This window comes from Lampetra planeri, unplaced genomic scaffold (genome assembly GCF_965212315.1).
Source record: "Lampetra planeri unplaced genomic scaffold, kcLamPlan1.2.h2 scaffold_403, whole genome shotgun sequence".
NCBI classification, from domain to species: domain Eukaryota; kingdom Metazoa; phylum Chordata; class Hyperoartia; order Petromyzontiformes; family Petromyzontidae; genus Lampetra; species Lampetra planeri.
In genome coordinates this window covers 557-16505 of record NW_027615226.1, presented here as the reverse complement: position 1 = coordinate 16505, position 15949 = coordinate 557, and the positions used below count along the sequence as shown (strand labels likewise).

At 55.4% G+C, this 15949-nt stretch overlaps 1 protein-coding gene across 1 annotated transcript; it reads right to left on the bottom strand.

The window, feature by feature from the left end:
• Nucleotides 1-50: 50 nt before the first annotated feature.
• Nucleotides 51-13598, bottom strand: ALAD (aminolevulinate dehydratase). Its single transcript, XM_078623718.1, is given in 12 exon segments — nucleotides 51-671; nucleotides 2441-2570; nucleotides 2755-2841; nucleotides 4394-4481; nucleotides 6228-6283; nucleotides 8245-8333; nucleotides 8607-8690; nucleotides 9341-9460; nucleotides 10530-10651; nucleotides 12155-12205; nucleotides 13485-13573; nucleotides 13575-13598. Coding segments are annotated over 12 exon segments (1005 nt in total). The 3' UTR covers nucleotides 51-606.
• Nucleotides 13599-15949: the final 2351 nt, after the last annotated feature.

The window sequence follows — 15949 nt, the reverse complement described above, 5'->3', positions numbered from 1 at the left end:
ACGTTTCGGCCACAACACAAGCAGCCGTCCTGCCGAAACGTCGTGAGAATTATTTTATTATGTTTTATTTTTATTATTTTATTACTTCCCTTCTACGTGACTTTACCGAAAGAACCAAGAAGATGAATCCCTGCAGTCACGAAAGCTTTAAATCGAAATGCTTCAAATCGCTTTAAACTATTGTCATTGTAGTGCGTATTTAATGTGGCGCTGCACTCTCATGTTGCAGGAGATAAAATTTATTGAAAAGTCTATTTAATTAAGTAGAACGTTATGTCTATATTTATTTATTAAAGTTGCGCATTTTGATGTAAGACGTCACATTTCTCAAACCCCCCCCTCCAACTTTCTAGATTTGAAGCTTTCGTGACTGCAAGGATTCATATTCTTAGGTTTTTTCGGTAAAGTCACGTAGGTAAAAAATTAAAATTAATAAAAGTAAAATAAAATAAAAATCACGACGTTTCGGAGGCAACACAAGCCTCCGTCTCCACGTCACACATCGTCACAAATGTCTGACCCCCCCTCCCCCCCCAGATGCGTGACGTCATTTATGGACGGTCCCAATCCCGCGGGGCGAGTTCACGGTGGCCGCCTCTCCTCCTTCTACGCCTCCTCACGCAGCCAGTCCAGCAGCTGGGGCACGAAGTACGTAATGATGATGTCGGCACCTGCGGACACAACACAAAAAAATTGTTTACAAAATTACGAAGTCGAACTTCTTTCGCACCGTACGTTTCAAGTTTCATGTATTAGGTACATAGCCCTGTGAGCCATTCGGCTCTTGAATCGGGTGCAACCGCAACAAACTAAAAAACAAAAACATGAACAAAAAACATCTTAAAGTGACTATGTGCCAGAGGTCGCAACCGGGTACCCGATACCCGTACCCTACCCGATACCCGTACCCTACCCGATACCCAGCTACCCGTACCCGGCCGGGTACGGGTACGGGTACCGGTTTGCGACCCTGGTGCGGCCGGGTACGGGTAAGGAATCAAAACCCGTTTGCGACCTCTGCTATGTGCAAACAGAAAATCCAAAAAAAGACAGAAAAATATTGCAGAAAAAGCACCGTACACCAACGCTGTGTGCAAAAATCCCAGTGGGATGCAAGTCAAACAACAACAACAACAACCACAAGACAACTTAGATTAAGGCCATCAGTCTAACTCCGTACTACAGCAACACAAACCTGGCCAAACCGAAAAACTTTTCGAAAATTACCAAAATAAAGCCATAAAAGCAATGAAAACAGCGATCATAGGAACTGTGACCGAATTTTCACAATAAACGGCGTGAACAACATGTACCACCAAACTCTGCAGCACAGCCAAAGATAAAGATCCCCCGCGTAGCCTCCAGCAGGACGTTGCCGGGGCAAGTGCCGTTAGCGCACCAGCTGCGCCTACGGAGGACGCAGCGGCAGGCGGATGTGTTCGCACCGTAACCCGGTGGCTCATTTGAGGCTGAGCCGACGTAGGGGTAGGCCCAGGACCGGCTCAGATAACCGTCGCTGGTGTTTGGCCGGGAGTGAGAATCGAACCCGGGCCACCGGATTCAAAGTGTGGCACGCTAGCCACGACACCACTGCTCCCCCCACTCACCCTCACTCACTCGCTCGCTCACTCTCTCTCACTCACCCCGACTCACTCTCCCCCACTCTGGCTCGCTCACCCCCACTCGCTCACTCACCCCCACTCACCCTCACTCACTCACTCACCCCCACTCACCCTCACTCACTCACTCTCACTCACCCTGACTCACTCTCCCCCACTCTGGCTCGCTCACCCTCACTCGCTCACTCACCTCCACTTGCTCACTCACCCCGACTCAATCTTACTCACCCCCACTCACCCCCACTCACTCACTCACTCACTCACCCTGACTCACTCTGGCTCGCTCACCCCCACTCGCTCACTCACCCTGACTCTCCCACTCGCTCACTCACCCTCACTCGCTCACTCACAACCCACTCGCTCACTCACCCTGACTCACTCACCCCGACTCACCCTCACTCACCCCGACTCACCCTCACTCACCCAGACTCACCCTCACTCACCCCGACTCACTCACTCACTCACCCTGACTCAATCTCACTCGCCCCCACTCACTCGCTCACTCACCCTCACTCACTCACTCACCCTGACTCTCCCACTCGCTCACTCACCCTCACTCGCTCACTCACCCCCACTCACTCACTCACCCCCACTCACTCACTCACTCACCCTGACTCAATCTCACTCGCCCTGACTCACTCTCACTCGCTCACTCACCCTGACTCTCCCACTCGCTCACTCACCCTGACTCTCCCACTCGCTCACTCACCCTCACTCGCTCACTCACCCTGACTCACTCACCCCGACTCACCCCCACTCACTCGCTCACCCCCACTCTCGCTCGCTCACCCCCCCCCCCCCGGCTCCCCCTGGCTCCTCACCGGCACGTGACAGGCAGGTGAGCGCCTCCATGACTGCGGAGCGCAGCTGGAAGGCTCCGTGCGAGGCCGCGTGGTGCAGCATGGCAAACTCTCCCGACACGTGGTACACCGCCAGAGGCGTGTGCGGGTACTGCACGCAGCACGCAGCACACACATGCAGCACACACGCAGCACACACACACACAGTACACACACACACACACAGTACACACACACACACAGAGTGTACACACACACAGTAAACACACACAGAGTACACACACACACACAGAGTACACACACACAGTACACACACACAGTACACACTCACACACCTTGTCCTTGACCTCCCGGACGATGTCGATGTACGGGAGGCCGGGCTTCACCATCACCACATCGGCTCCTTCACGCACGTCACGCTCCTGCCACACGCCGGCACCACACGGACACACACACACACGTCACGTACACACACACACACATGTCACACACACACACACGTCACACACACACACACACACGTCACGTACACACACACACGTCACGTACACACACACACGTCACACACACACGTCACACACACACACACACGTCACGTACACACACACACGTCACGCTCCTGCCACACGCGTCACGTACACACACACACACACACGTCACACACACACACGTCACACACACACACACGTCACGCACACACACACACGTCACGCACACACACACACGTCACGTACACACACGTCACACACACACACGTCACACACACACGTCACACACACACACACGTCACGTACACACACACACGTCACGTACACACACACACGTCACGTACACACACACACGTCACGTACACACACACACACGTCACGTACACACACACACGTCACACACACACACACGTCACCTACACACACACACGTCACGTACACACACACACACGTCACGTACACACACACACACGTCACGTACACACACACACGTCACACACACACACGTCACGTACACACACACACGTCACGTACACACGTCACACACACACACGTCACGTACACACACACGTCACGTACACACACACGTCACGTACACACACACACGTCACACACACACGTCACGTACACACACACACGTCACACACACACACACATCACGTACACACACACGTCACACACACACACACACACGTCACGTACACACACACGTCACACACACACACGTCACGTACACACACACACGCACGTCACGCTCCTGCCACACACGTCACGTGTACACACACACACGTCACACACACACGTATACACACACACGCACGTACACACACACACGTATACACACACACACACGTACACACACACACACGCACGTCACGCTCCTGCCACACGCGTCACGCACACACACACACACGTCACGTGTACACACACACACACGTATACACACACACACACGTATACACACACACACGTATACACACACACGTATACACACACACACACACGTCACGCTCCTGCCACACGCGTCACGTACACACACACACACGTACACGTCACGTACACACACACGTCACGTACACGTCATGTACACACACACACACACGTCATGTACACACACACACACACACGTCACGTACACACACACACACGTCACGTACACACACACACACACGTCACGTACACACACACACACACGTCACGTACACATATTAATTCTCGTTATTTTCGCTTTGCGACCTCTGCCCCGGGTTCAACTCGGCCTCGACCGAGGGTACCCGGCGCGGTGCACGCGTAGGAAGCATCGCCGCCGGGGGAGACAAAGACGGTCGGGCGAGCGGGCGTGACGCTGGCCACCCACCAACTCTTCGTGCGCCGTGCCGGCCCTCACCGGCACCGCCGCTGCTCGCTAACAGCTCTTGCCCCGACGGCGTGCTAGAGGCTACGCCGTGTGTGGGGGGGGGGGGAGCCTTTGTCTTTGTTATCTCACCACGGCCCTCAGGGCGAGGCCCCTGGCCCCGGGAGGAAGCTGGTAGCACTTGCGGTCTCCAAACGCCGGCGCCGACTTCGCAGCGTCCCTGGAAGACCACGAGGGGTCGTTAGCGTCAACTGTGGCCAGGGGATGTTGACTACCTCGCCTGGTGTGCAGGAGGGCGTGGGTTCGATCCCGACCCTGACGACGCCTGCTGCTGCTGTATATTTGGAGTTTGCGTCTCTCTCTCTCTCTCTCTCTCATCATCACAGTGGCTATGAGATGTTGACTACCTCGCCTGGTGTGCAGGAGGGCGTGGGTTCGATCCCGACCCTGACGACGCCTGCTGCTGCTGTTTATTTGGAGTTTGCGTGTCTCTTTCTCATCATTATTACCATCACGGTCACTAGGAGATGTTGACTCCCTCGCCTGGTACAGGGGGTCGTGGGTTCGATCCCGACCCTGACGATGCCTGCTGCTGTCTATTTGGAGTTTGCGTCTCTCTCTCTCTCTCATCATCATCACGGTGGCTAGGAGATGTTGACTCCCTCGCCTGGTACACGGGGTCGTGGGTTCGATCCCGACCCTGACGATGCCTGCTGCTGTCTATTTGGAGTTTGCGTCTCTCTCTCTCTCTCATCATCATCACGGTGGCTAGGAGATGTTAACTACCTCGCCTGGTACGCAGGAGGTCGTGGGTTCGATCCCGACCCTGACAACGCCTGCTGCTGTATATTTGGAGTTTGCGTGTCTCTCTCATCATCATCATCACGGTGGCTAGGAGATGTTAACTACCTCGCCTGGTACACAGGAGGGCGTGGGTTCGATCCTGACCCTGACGATGTTTGCGTGTCTCTCTCCCCGTGGCCGCGTGGATTTTTCTCCGGGTCCTCCGTTTTTTCCCTCCACGTTTAGAATGGACGTCACGCGTTTTAGAGCACTTGGCTACTCAGCTCAGTGGACCCTTAGCCTGGCACAGTAAACTAAATTCAAGGTTAACGTCCACTCCGAGTGGCCGGAGACCACGACAGATCGAGGCCCTGACGCGCACACACCGTCATCATCACCACCACCACCATCGTCATTGTCTCTCTCTCATACACACACACCGTCACCACCATCATCATTGTCTCTCTCACACACACACCGTCATCATCATCACCACCACCACCACCATCGTCATTGTCTCACACACACACACCGTCACCACCACCATCGTCATTGTCTCTCGCACACACACACACACCGGCTCTCTCGTCTGTGCAATGCCCACCGGTAAAGTGTCGGGTGGACACGAAGATCCTGCTGCTGCCAATTATGTCTGTCTTGTGGGTGAGTGGGTGGGTGGGTGAGTGGGTGGGTGGGTGAGTGAGTGGGTGGGTGAGTGGGTGAGTGAGTGGGTGGGTGGGTGAGTGGGTGGGTGAGTGGGTGGGTGAGTGGGTGGATGAGTAAGTGAGTTAGTGACTGAGTGCGCAAGTGAGTGGGCGAGTGAGTGCGTGTGGGCGAGTGAGTGCGTGGGGGCGAGTGAGTGTGTGGGTGAGTGGGTGGATGAGTGAGTGGGTGACTGAGTGGGTGGATGAGTGAGTGGGTGAGCGGGTGAGTGAGTGGGTGAGTGACTAAGTGAGTGAGTGAGTGGTTGAGTGTGTGGGTGAGTGGGTGAGTGGGTTGAGTTTCTGAGTGAGTGAGAGGGCGAGTGAGTGGGTGGGGGTGAGTGAGTGGGTGGGGGAGAGTGGTTGGGTGAGTGAGTTCATGAGTGGGTGGGTGGGTGGGTGAGTGAGTGAGTGGGTGAGTGAGTGAGCGGGCGAGTGGGTAAATTGGCCCTGCTGCAATCTACCCACGATGCACCACTCACCGGAACGGGCCGTAAAAACAGGAAGCGAACTTTGCGCTGTAGCTCATGATGGAGACCTGCGGTCGGATGGACAGGGACAGGAATCGGGGGGGGGGGGGGGGGGGGTCAGGGTACCGCGCCACGCAGATGGAGTTCCCATGGCAACCGCGAGTCGGTTGCTCAGATGGAGTTCCCATGGCAACCGCGAGTCGGCTGCGCAGATGGAGTTCCCATGGCAACCGCGAGTCGGCTGCGCAGATGGAGTTCCCATGGCAACCGTGAGTCGGTTGCGCAGATGGAGTTCCCATGGCAACCGCGAGTCGGCTGCGCAGATGTAGTTCCCATGGCAACCGCGAGTCGGCTGCGTAGAGGTTACCGCGGCAACCTGAATCGGCAAACGGCGGCTGAGCTGAACGCCGAGGCCAAGAAGCTGGACTTGGCGCTCACCGGGTGAGCACTTGGGAGGCCAGCATGAAGGCGTCTCATTTGCAAGGGTGAGTTGAGTGGGTGAGTTGAGAGGGTGAGCGAGCGAGTGAATTGGTGGGCGGGGCGAGTGAGTGGGTTGGTGAGTGGGTGAGTTGAGAGGGTGAGCGAGCGAGTGCATTGGTGGGTGGGCGAGTGAGTGGGTTGGTGAGTGGGTGAGTTGAGAGGGTGAGCGAGCGAGTGCATTGGTGGGTGGGCGAGTGAGTGGGTTGGTGAGTGAACGAATGAGTGGATGAGTGAGTGAGTGAATTAGTGGGTGGGAGAGTGAGTGGGTTGGTGAGTGAATGAATGGGTGGATGAGTGAGTGAGTGAATTAGTGGGTGGGAGAGTGAGTGGGTTGGTGAGTGAATGAATGAGTGGATGAGTGAGTGAGTGAATTAGTGGGGTGGGCGAGTGAGTGGGTTGGTGAGTGAATGAATGAGTGGATGAGTGAGTGAGTGAATTAGTGGGTGGGAGAGTGAGTGGGTTGGTGAGTGAATGAATGGGTGGATGAGTGAGTGAGTGAATTAGTGGGTGCGAGAGTGAGTGGGTTGGTGAGTAAATGAATGAGTGAGTGAGTGAGTGAATTAGTGGGTGCGAGAGTGAGTGGGTTGGTGAGTGAATGAATGAGTGGATGAGTGAGTGAGTGAATTAGTGGGTGGGCGAGTGAGTGGGTTGGTGAGTGGGTGAGTTGAGAGGGTGAGCGAGCGAGTGCATTGGTGGGTGGGCGAGTGAGTGGGTTGGTGAGTGGGTGAGTTGAGAGGGTGAGCGAGTGAGTGCATTGGTGGGTGGGCGAGTGAGTGGGTTGGTGAGTGAACGAATGAGTGGATGAGTGAGTCAATTAGTGGGTGCGTGAGTGAGTGGGTTGGTGAATGAATGAGTGGATGAGTGAGTGAGTGAATTAGTGGGTGGGCGAGTGAGTGGGTTGGTGAGTGAATGAATGAGTGGATGAGTGAGTGAGTGAATTAGTGGGTGGGCGAGTGAGTGGGTTGGTGAGTGAATGAATGAGTGGATGAGTGAGTGAGTGAATTAGTGGGTGGGAGAGTGAGTGGGTTGGTGAGTGAATGAATGGGTGGATGAGTGAGTGAGTGAATTAGTGGGTGCGAGAGCGAGTGGGTTGGTGAGTAAATGAATGAGTGAGTGAGTGAGTGAATTAGTGGGTGCGAGAGTGAGTGGGTTGGTGAGTGAATGAATGAGTGGATGAGTGAGTCAATTAGTGGGTGCGTGAGTGAGTGGGTTGGTGAATGAATGAGTGGATGAGTGAGCGAGTCAATTACTGGGTGGGTTGATTGAGTGAGTGGGTTGGTGAGTGAGTGAATGAGTGGGTGGGTTGGTGAGAGAAGTGAATGAGTGGGTTGGTGGAGTGAGTGGATGAGTGAGTCAATTACTGGGTGCGTGATTGAGTGAGTGGGTTGGTGAGTGAGTGAATGAGTGGGTTGGTGAGTGAATTCATGGGTGAGTGAGTGAATGAGTGAGTGAGTGCCAACATTGGGATTCGTGCAAAGCGCTGTGGTCCAGTGCTCGAGTGGTGCCGAGTGTCAGCGTGAGGGTTGGGGCTAGACGGAGCTCCGGGCACCTGATTGGCCATGCCGTTGTCGATGAGGATGCGCTTGATGGCTCCGATCCTGCCGTCCATCATGTCACTCGGCGCGATCACCTGGCAGCCTGGCTCACAACATCCAGCACGGCACGGCACGGCGTCAACCACGTCCGACTTCCTCCTCCTCTCCGTGCCTCGGCTTGTCGAGCCGATGTGTGGTGCGACGTGAGTGTGTCTGTGTGTGTGTGTGTCTGTCTGTGTGTGTCTGTGTCTGTCTGTGTCTGTCTGTGTCTGTCTGTGTGTGTCTGTGTGTGTCTGTGTGTGTCTGTGTGTGTCTGTGTGTGTCAGGAGCCTCCCGTGTGAAGGAGGCGCCGCTGTGGGCCGGAGGCTCCCCTCACCGGCTTTGGCGTAAGCCAGCGCCACCTCGGCCAGACGCTGGCACGAAGCTTCGTTGTCCAGAGTCCCGTCCGCTCGCAGGATGCCTAGGTCACGCACGGCACACCACACACACGGCACCCACACGGCACACGGCACGCACATGGCACACGCACACGACACGCACAGCACACGGACACGCACACGACACGCACACGACACGCACAGCACATGACACGCACACGGCACACGACACACGACACACGACCCAAACATGGCACACACACATCACAGAGCGTGAGGAGCAGCGTGATAGAGGCCTCTGTGGATGAGGAGGAGGCTCGTGAAAGACGCTACCGGGGCAGTGCCATGGCTAGGTGCACTCCGAGGCTACCGGGCGGTTGGAGGCAGTCGCCCTCCGGCAACAGCGGAGGGGCGGAGGAGCGACGCTCACAACAACGAGCGGAGCGCCCGGCGGCTAAAGCACAGCGAGTTGCCACAGTGCGGGGCACGGGTGGTGCATTACGGCAGCCATCTCAGCCAGTCGACCCACGGCACCACACGGATCCGTCCCGTGTCCTCCTGCCGCGGCGAGCCTTCCACACACACTCCACATCGTGACCTCCAAGCGCACCTAGCCTGGCACAGTCGCCGTCGGTGACGTCACCGCCCACTTAATGGCGGCCGGCGGTCTGCGTGTACGGAGAGCGATGGCGTTCGCCGCCGATCCCGTGCGCGGCGTGGAAGCCGTCGTTACCGCAGTGCCCGTGGCTGGTGTAGGGGCACAGGCAGACGTCGCACGCCACCAGGAGGCCCGGGAAGAGGGCGCGGAGTGCACGGGCGGCGAGGATGGCCGGGCAGGCCGGGCAGTCGGCCGCTGGAGCCTCTCGCGTCCTTCACGAGACAAAGACAAAGGCGCAGGCTGTGACAGACTGTCGGGGCAAGTGCTGTTAGCGAGCAACATCTACGAAGGCTACCGGCGCTGTGGCGCACGAGGGGGTGGGTGGTCAGCACCACGCCCGGCCGCCTTTGTCTCCCCCAGTGGCGATGTTTTTACGCGTCACCACCCAGGTACTCGTTTGAGGCCGAGGCGACCTAGGAGAGGCCCAGTACCGGTTCAGATAAATCGTCACCGCTGTTGGCCGTGAGCGGGAATTGAACTCGGGATGTTGGGTTCGTGGCGCAGCGTAGCGCTAACCGCTGCACCACCGCTCCCCACATTCTTCACACACACAGGGGGGGCACATACACAGAGTCTCAGAGGAGACTCACAGAGGCTCACAGCGATACACAGAGACACATAGAGATACACAGAGACTCATAGAGATACACACAGACTCACAGAGACTCACAGAGGCTCACAGCGATACACAGAGACACATAGAGATACACACTGACTCACAGAGACTCATAGAGATACACACAGACTCACAGAGACTCACAGAGACTCACAGAGACACACAGAGACACACAGAGACACACAGAGACTCACAGAGACTCACAGAGACTCACAGAGATACACAGGAGACACACAGAGATACACAGAGACTCACAGAGACTCACAGAGACTCACAAAGATACACAGAGACACACAGAGATACACAGGAGACACACAGAGACTCACAGAGACTCACAGAGCTACACAGAGATTCACAGAGACTCACAGAGAATCACAGAGACTCACAGAGATACAGAGGAGACTCACAGAGATGCACAGAGCCTCGTAGGAGACTCACAGAGACTCACAGAGATACACAAAGCCTCGTAGGAGACTCACAGAGACTCGCAGAGACTCACAGAGCCTCACAGAGCCTCACAGAGACTCACAGAGACTCACAAAGATACACAGAGCCTGGTAGGAGACTCACAGAGACTCACAAAGATACACAGAGCCTGGTAGGAGACTCACAGAGACTCACAGAGAACCCACTGAGAGACACCCAGACCTAGGCCTCGAACCCAGGCAGTCACCTTGGGGAGCTTTGCAGGGACCCCGAATATGAGCACGGCCTTGAGGCCGTTCGTGACGAGGGGTTCCAGCACAGGCCCCAGCCTGTTCACTCCGTACCTGACGACGACAAAGACCCCCCCACCCCGCACAGCCTGCTCAGACGCTTGCGAGCAGAACCCACGGGGGGCGGCACGTGGCCGGTGGGTGGGTGGGTTGGTGGGTGGGTTGGTGGGTGGGTTGGTGGGTGAGTGGTGGGGTTGGTGGGTGGGTGTGTGGGTGGTGGGTGTGTGAGTGGGTGGGTGGGTGAGTGTGTGGGTGGTGGGGTGGGTGGGTGGTGGGTGGGGTGGTGGGTGGGTGGTGGGTGGATGGTGGGTGGGTGGTGGATGGTGGGTGGATGGTGGGTGGGTGGGTCGGTGGTGGGTGGTGGGTGGGTGGTGGGTCGGTGGGTGGGGTGGGTGGTGGGTGGGTGGGTTGGTGGGTGGTGGGTCGGTGGTGGGTGGTGGGTGGGTGGGTGGGTTGGTGGGTGGTGGGTCGTTCGTAAAAGTCGAAGGTGGTATAGTACTATAGTAAGAGCAAGTGCAGAATCACTGAACCGGAATTGATCGCTTGAAAGCGTTTAGCGCGGGGGCCTTGACATTGTGGGGCCCGCAGCTACTACATGTGTAGCTACTACATATCACAGACACACACACTCACTAACACACACAGAGACACTCACACAGACAGACACACTCACTAACACACCACAGACAAACACAGACACACAGACACAAACCACAGACACACTCACTAACACACACTCACCAACACACACTCACCAACACACACTCACCAACACACACTCACCAACACACACTCACCAACACACACTCACCAACACACACTCATCAACACACACTCATCAACACACACTCACCAACACACACTCACCAACACATACACACACAGACACACACACACTCACTAACACACACTCAGACACACACACTCGCTAACACACTCACTAACACACACACAGACACACACAGACACACACTAACACACAGACACACAAAGATCCCCCATATAGCCTTAACAGACTGTAGGGGCAAGTGCTGTTAGCGAGCACCTATGAAGGCCGCAACGGTACACGAGGGGGTGGGTGGCCCAGCACCACGCCCGACCGCCTTTGTCTCCCCAGTGGCGATGTTTACACACCGCACCAGGTACTCATTTGAGGCCGAGTCGACGTAGAGGAGGCCCAGGACCGGTTCAGATAATCGCCATTGGTGTTGGCCGTGAGCAGGAATCGAACTCGTGTCGCCGGGTTCATAGCGCCAGCGCGCTAACCACTACACCACCGCTCCCCACAAGACACACGCACAGACACACACTAACACACAGACACACACACAGACACACACTAACACACAGACAGACACACACACAGACACACACTAACACACAGACACACACACAGACACACACTAACACACAGACACACACACAGACACACACTAACACACAGACACACACACAGACACACACTAACACACAGACACACACACACAGACACACACACACAGACACACACACAGACACACACTAACACACAGACACACACACAGGTGTTCCACTGACCTGGCCAGCCCAGGTAAACTTGCAATGGGCTCAAGCCCATCAGCATCATCCCTGCGGGAGAGAGAAACATCACAACCCGAGTTAGATTCCTACTCATGGCCAACATCAGCGGCCAACATCAACGCTGCACCACGAGATGTGTGTGTGTGTGACTCGCTGCTGTTGAGTGATATCAGAGCTGGTCCTGGGCTGGGCATCACCTAGGTCAACTCGGCCTCAAATGAGGGGTAACCTGGTACGGTGTGTAGTAAAACATCGTCACTGGGGGGGAGACAAAGGCGGCCGGGCGTGGTGCTGGCCCAAGGTGACCGCCTGGGTTCGAGCCCTGGGTCTGGGCGTCTCTCTCAGCCAGTTCTCTTTGAGGCTCGAAATCTCTGCGAGTCTCCGTGAGTCTCTGTGTGTCTCTACGTGAGTCTGTGTGTCTGTGTGTCTCTGTGAGTCTCTGTATCTCTCTGTGAGTCTCTGTGAGTGAGTCTCTGTGAGTGAGTCTCTGTGAGTGAGTCTCCGTGAGTGAGTCTCTGTGAGTGAGTCTCTGTGAGTGAGTCTCTGTGAGTGAGTCTCTGTGAGTCTCTACGTGTGTCCGTGAGTCTCTGTGTGTCTCTGTGGGTCTCTGTGAGTCTCTGTGAGTCTCTGTGAGTCTCTGTGAGTCTCTGTGAGTCTCTGTGAGCATCTGTGAGTCTCTGTGAGTCTCTGTGAGTCTCTGTGTGTCTCTGTGAGTGTGGGTCTCTGTGAGTCTCTGTGAGTCTCTGTGAGCATCTGTGAGTCCTCTGTGAGTCTCTGAGTATCTGTGTGTCTCTGTGTGTCTCTGTTAGTCTCTGTGAGTCTCTGTGAGTCTCTGTGGGTCTCTGTGGGTCTCTGTGGGTCTCTGTGGGTCTCTGTGAGTCTCTGTGAGTCTCTGTGAGTCTCTGTGAGTCTCTGTGTGTCTCTGTGAGTTTCTGCGAAGCTCTGTGAGTCTCTGTGTGTCTCTGTGTGTCTCTGTGAGTCTCTATGTGTCTCTGTGTGTCTCTGTGTGTCTCTGTGTGTCTGTGAGTCTCTGTGTGTCTCTGTGTGTCTCTGTGAGTCTCTGTGAGTCTCTGTGTGTCTCTGTGTGTCTCTGTGGGTCTCTGTGAGTCTCTGTGTGTCCTCTGAGTTTCTGCGAAGCTCTGTGAGTCTCTGTGAGTATCTGTGGGTCTCTGCGAGTATCTGCGAGTCTCTGCGAGCCTCTGCGTATCTGTGTATCTCTGGGCCTTCATAGGGCGCTGCTGCTGCTGCTCCTCGCTAACGGCACTTGCCCCCCCCCCCTACAGCCCGTCCAGAGGCTGCACGGGGGACCTTTGTCTGTGTGCCTCACGTGACGAAGAGCGGGTACACCAGGTTGTCGGCGCTGAAGGCGGCGCCGTTCCCCTGCCAGCGCCGCAGCACGGCGTGGTGGTACCCCCCCGTGCAGCAGGGAACGGGGGTCCATCGCCTGAGCAACAGAGCAAGCAGCAGCAGAAGTAGTAGCAGCAGCAGTAGCAGCAGCAGTAGCGAGTAGCAGCAGCAGTAGCAGCAGCAGTAGTAGCAGCAGCAGTAGCAGCAGCAGTAGTAGCAGCAGCAGCAGCAGTAGCAGCAGCAGTAGTAGTAGCAGCAGCAGTAGCAGCAGCAGTAGTAGCAGCAGCAGCAGCAGTAGTAGCAGCAGTAGCAGCAGCAGCAGTAGTAGCAGCAGTAGCAGTAGATAGCAGAAGAAAGAGAAGCAGCAGCTCAGCACAGTCAGCAGCAGCAGCAGTAGCAGCAAGCAGCAGTAGCAGCAGCAGCAGCAGCAGTAGCAGCAGCAGCAGTAGCAGTAGCAGCAGCAGCAGTAGCAAGCAGCAGCAGCAGCAGCAGCAGCAGCAGCAGTAGTAGCAGCAGCAGCAGTAGTAGCAGCAGCAGCAGACGCAGCAGCAGCAGCAGTAGTAGCAGCAGCAGCAGTAGTAGCAGCAGCAGTAGCAGCAGCAGCAGCAGCAGTAGTAGCAGCAGCAGCAGACGCAGCAGCAGCAGCAGCAGACGCAGCAGCAGTAGACACAGCAACAACAGCAGCAGCAGACACAGGAACAGCAGCAGTAGCAGCAGCAGCAGCAGGAGCACACGGTGAGGCTCGCAACCGCACAGGGAGATGACGAAGTGTGAAACAGAATCAGAATCTGTGTTGATCCTGGAAGAGAAATCCGATGAGCTATGAAGCTCTTTTTGTTGCAGTCGTCCAGTCGGGGCGGGTCAGAAAGTTCCAACAACCAACAACACGAAAAAAATCGTATAGGAAAGGTAAACAAATCAATAAGAAATAAAATTAAAATTCATTCATAATCAACGTTTTTTGGGTTTAGATCGCGTTATTTATAAATGTGTCGTAACCTCCACCACCCGACACGGCCAATCAGTAAAAAAAGTGTCACGTTGACAAAAGACAAAATAGTTCGCTGCTTTAGCCCACCGGTGTGTTGAAGCGTGAAACCACAACATTTACAATGTTTGAGTAGCACGACGTTTTGCTGGTAATTGCATCTGGAGAATTGCCCGATGATGCTGGATGCAATCACCAGCGAAACGTCGTACAACTCAAAAATAGTAAATGTTGTGGTTTCATGCTTCAACACACCGGTGGGCTAAAGCAGTGAACTATTTTGTCTTTTGTCATCAACGTGACACTTTTTTCTGCTGATTGGCCGTACCGGGTGGTGGAGGGTTACGACACATTTATAAATAACGCCATCTAAACCCAAAAAACGTTGAAGATTATGAATAATATTGGTCGTGAAAGCTTCGCGCGTGTTAAACGGACTAAAATTAAACTCAACAACATTTTTTTGTACCAGAAAATAGAAACCTCTGAGCTATGCAGCTTCTTTCACAAGCGACCTGGCCACAACAAATGTCTCACAAAGTTCCCCCGTGTAGCCTTAACAGACTGTAGGGGCAAGTGCTGTTAGCGAGCACCTATGCAGGAGCCTCACACACAACACACACAAGGACAGGTAGCCCCCCGAGAAAAACGAGCGTCCCACTCACGAACGATCCGTCAGGAGATGCCATCGCTTTAGAACCGCGGCGTTTCGGCTCACCTCACGAACTCTGATGTTGCGTCAGAGAAAGCAGTCGTCTCCCCCCCCCTCTCTCTCTGTCTCTCTTCGCGCCCCCCCTGCTTTATCTACAACACGTGTCTCTCTTATCTCTCTCGGTCTTATCTTCTCGTGCCAACTCTCATCCAGCACCACCAACACTCTGGGTTCGAGCCCTGGGTCTGGGTGTCTCTCTCTCTGTGGGTTCACAATGGCCGTGTCAGAGACACTGAGAGTCTGGGTTCAAGCCCTGGGTCTGGGTGTCTCTCTCTCTGTGGGTTCACAATGGCCGTGTCAGAGACACTGAGAGTCTGGGTTCAAGCCCTGGGTCTGGGTGTCTCTCTCAAGTGGGTTCACAATGGCCGTGTCAGAGACACTGAGAGTCTGGGTTCAAGCCCTGGGTCTGGTGTCTCTCTCAGTGGGTTCACAATGGCCATGTCAGAGACACCGAGATCCTGGGTTCGAGCCCTGGGTCTGGGTATCTCTCTCTCAGGGGGGTTCACAATGGCCGTGTCAGAGGCACAGAGACCCTGGGTTCGAGCCCTGGGTCCTGGGTGTCTCTCTCTCAGGGGGTTCACAGTGGCCGTCTCAGAGACACTGAGAGTCTGGGTTCAAGCCCTGGGTCTGGGTGTCTCTCTCAGTGGGTTCACAATGGCCGTGTCAGAGACACTGAGAGTCTGGGTTCAAGCCCTGGGTCTGGGTGTCTCTCTCTCAGTGGGTTCACAATGGCCGTGTCAGAGAC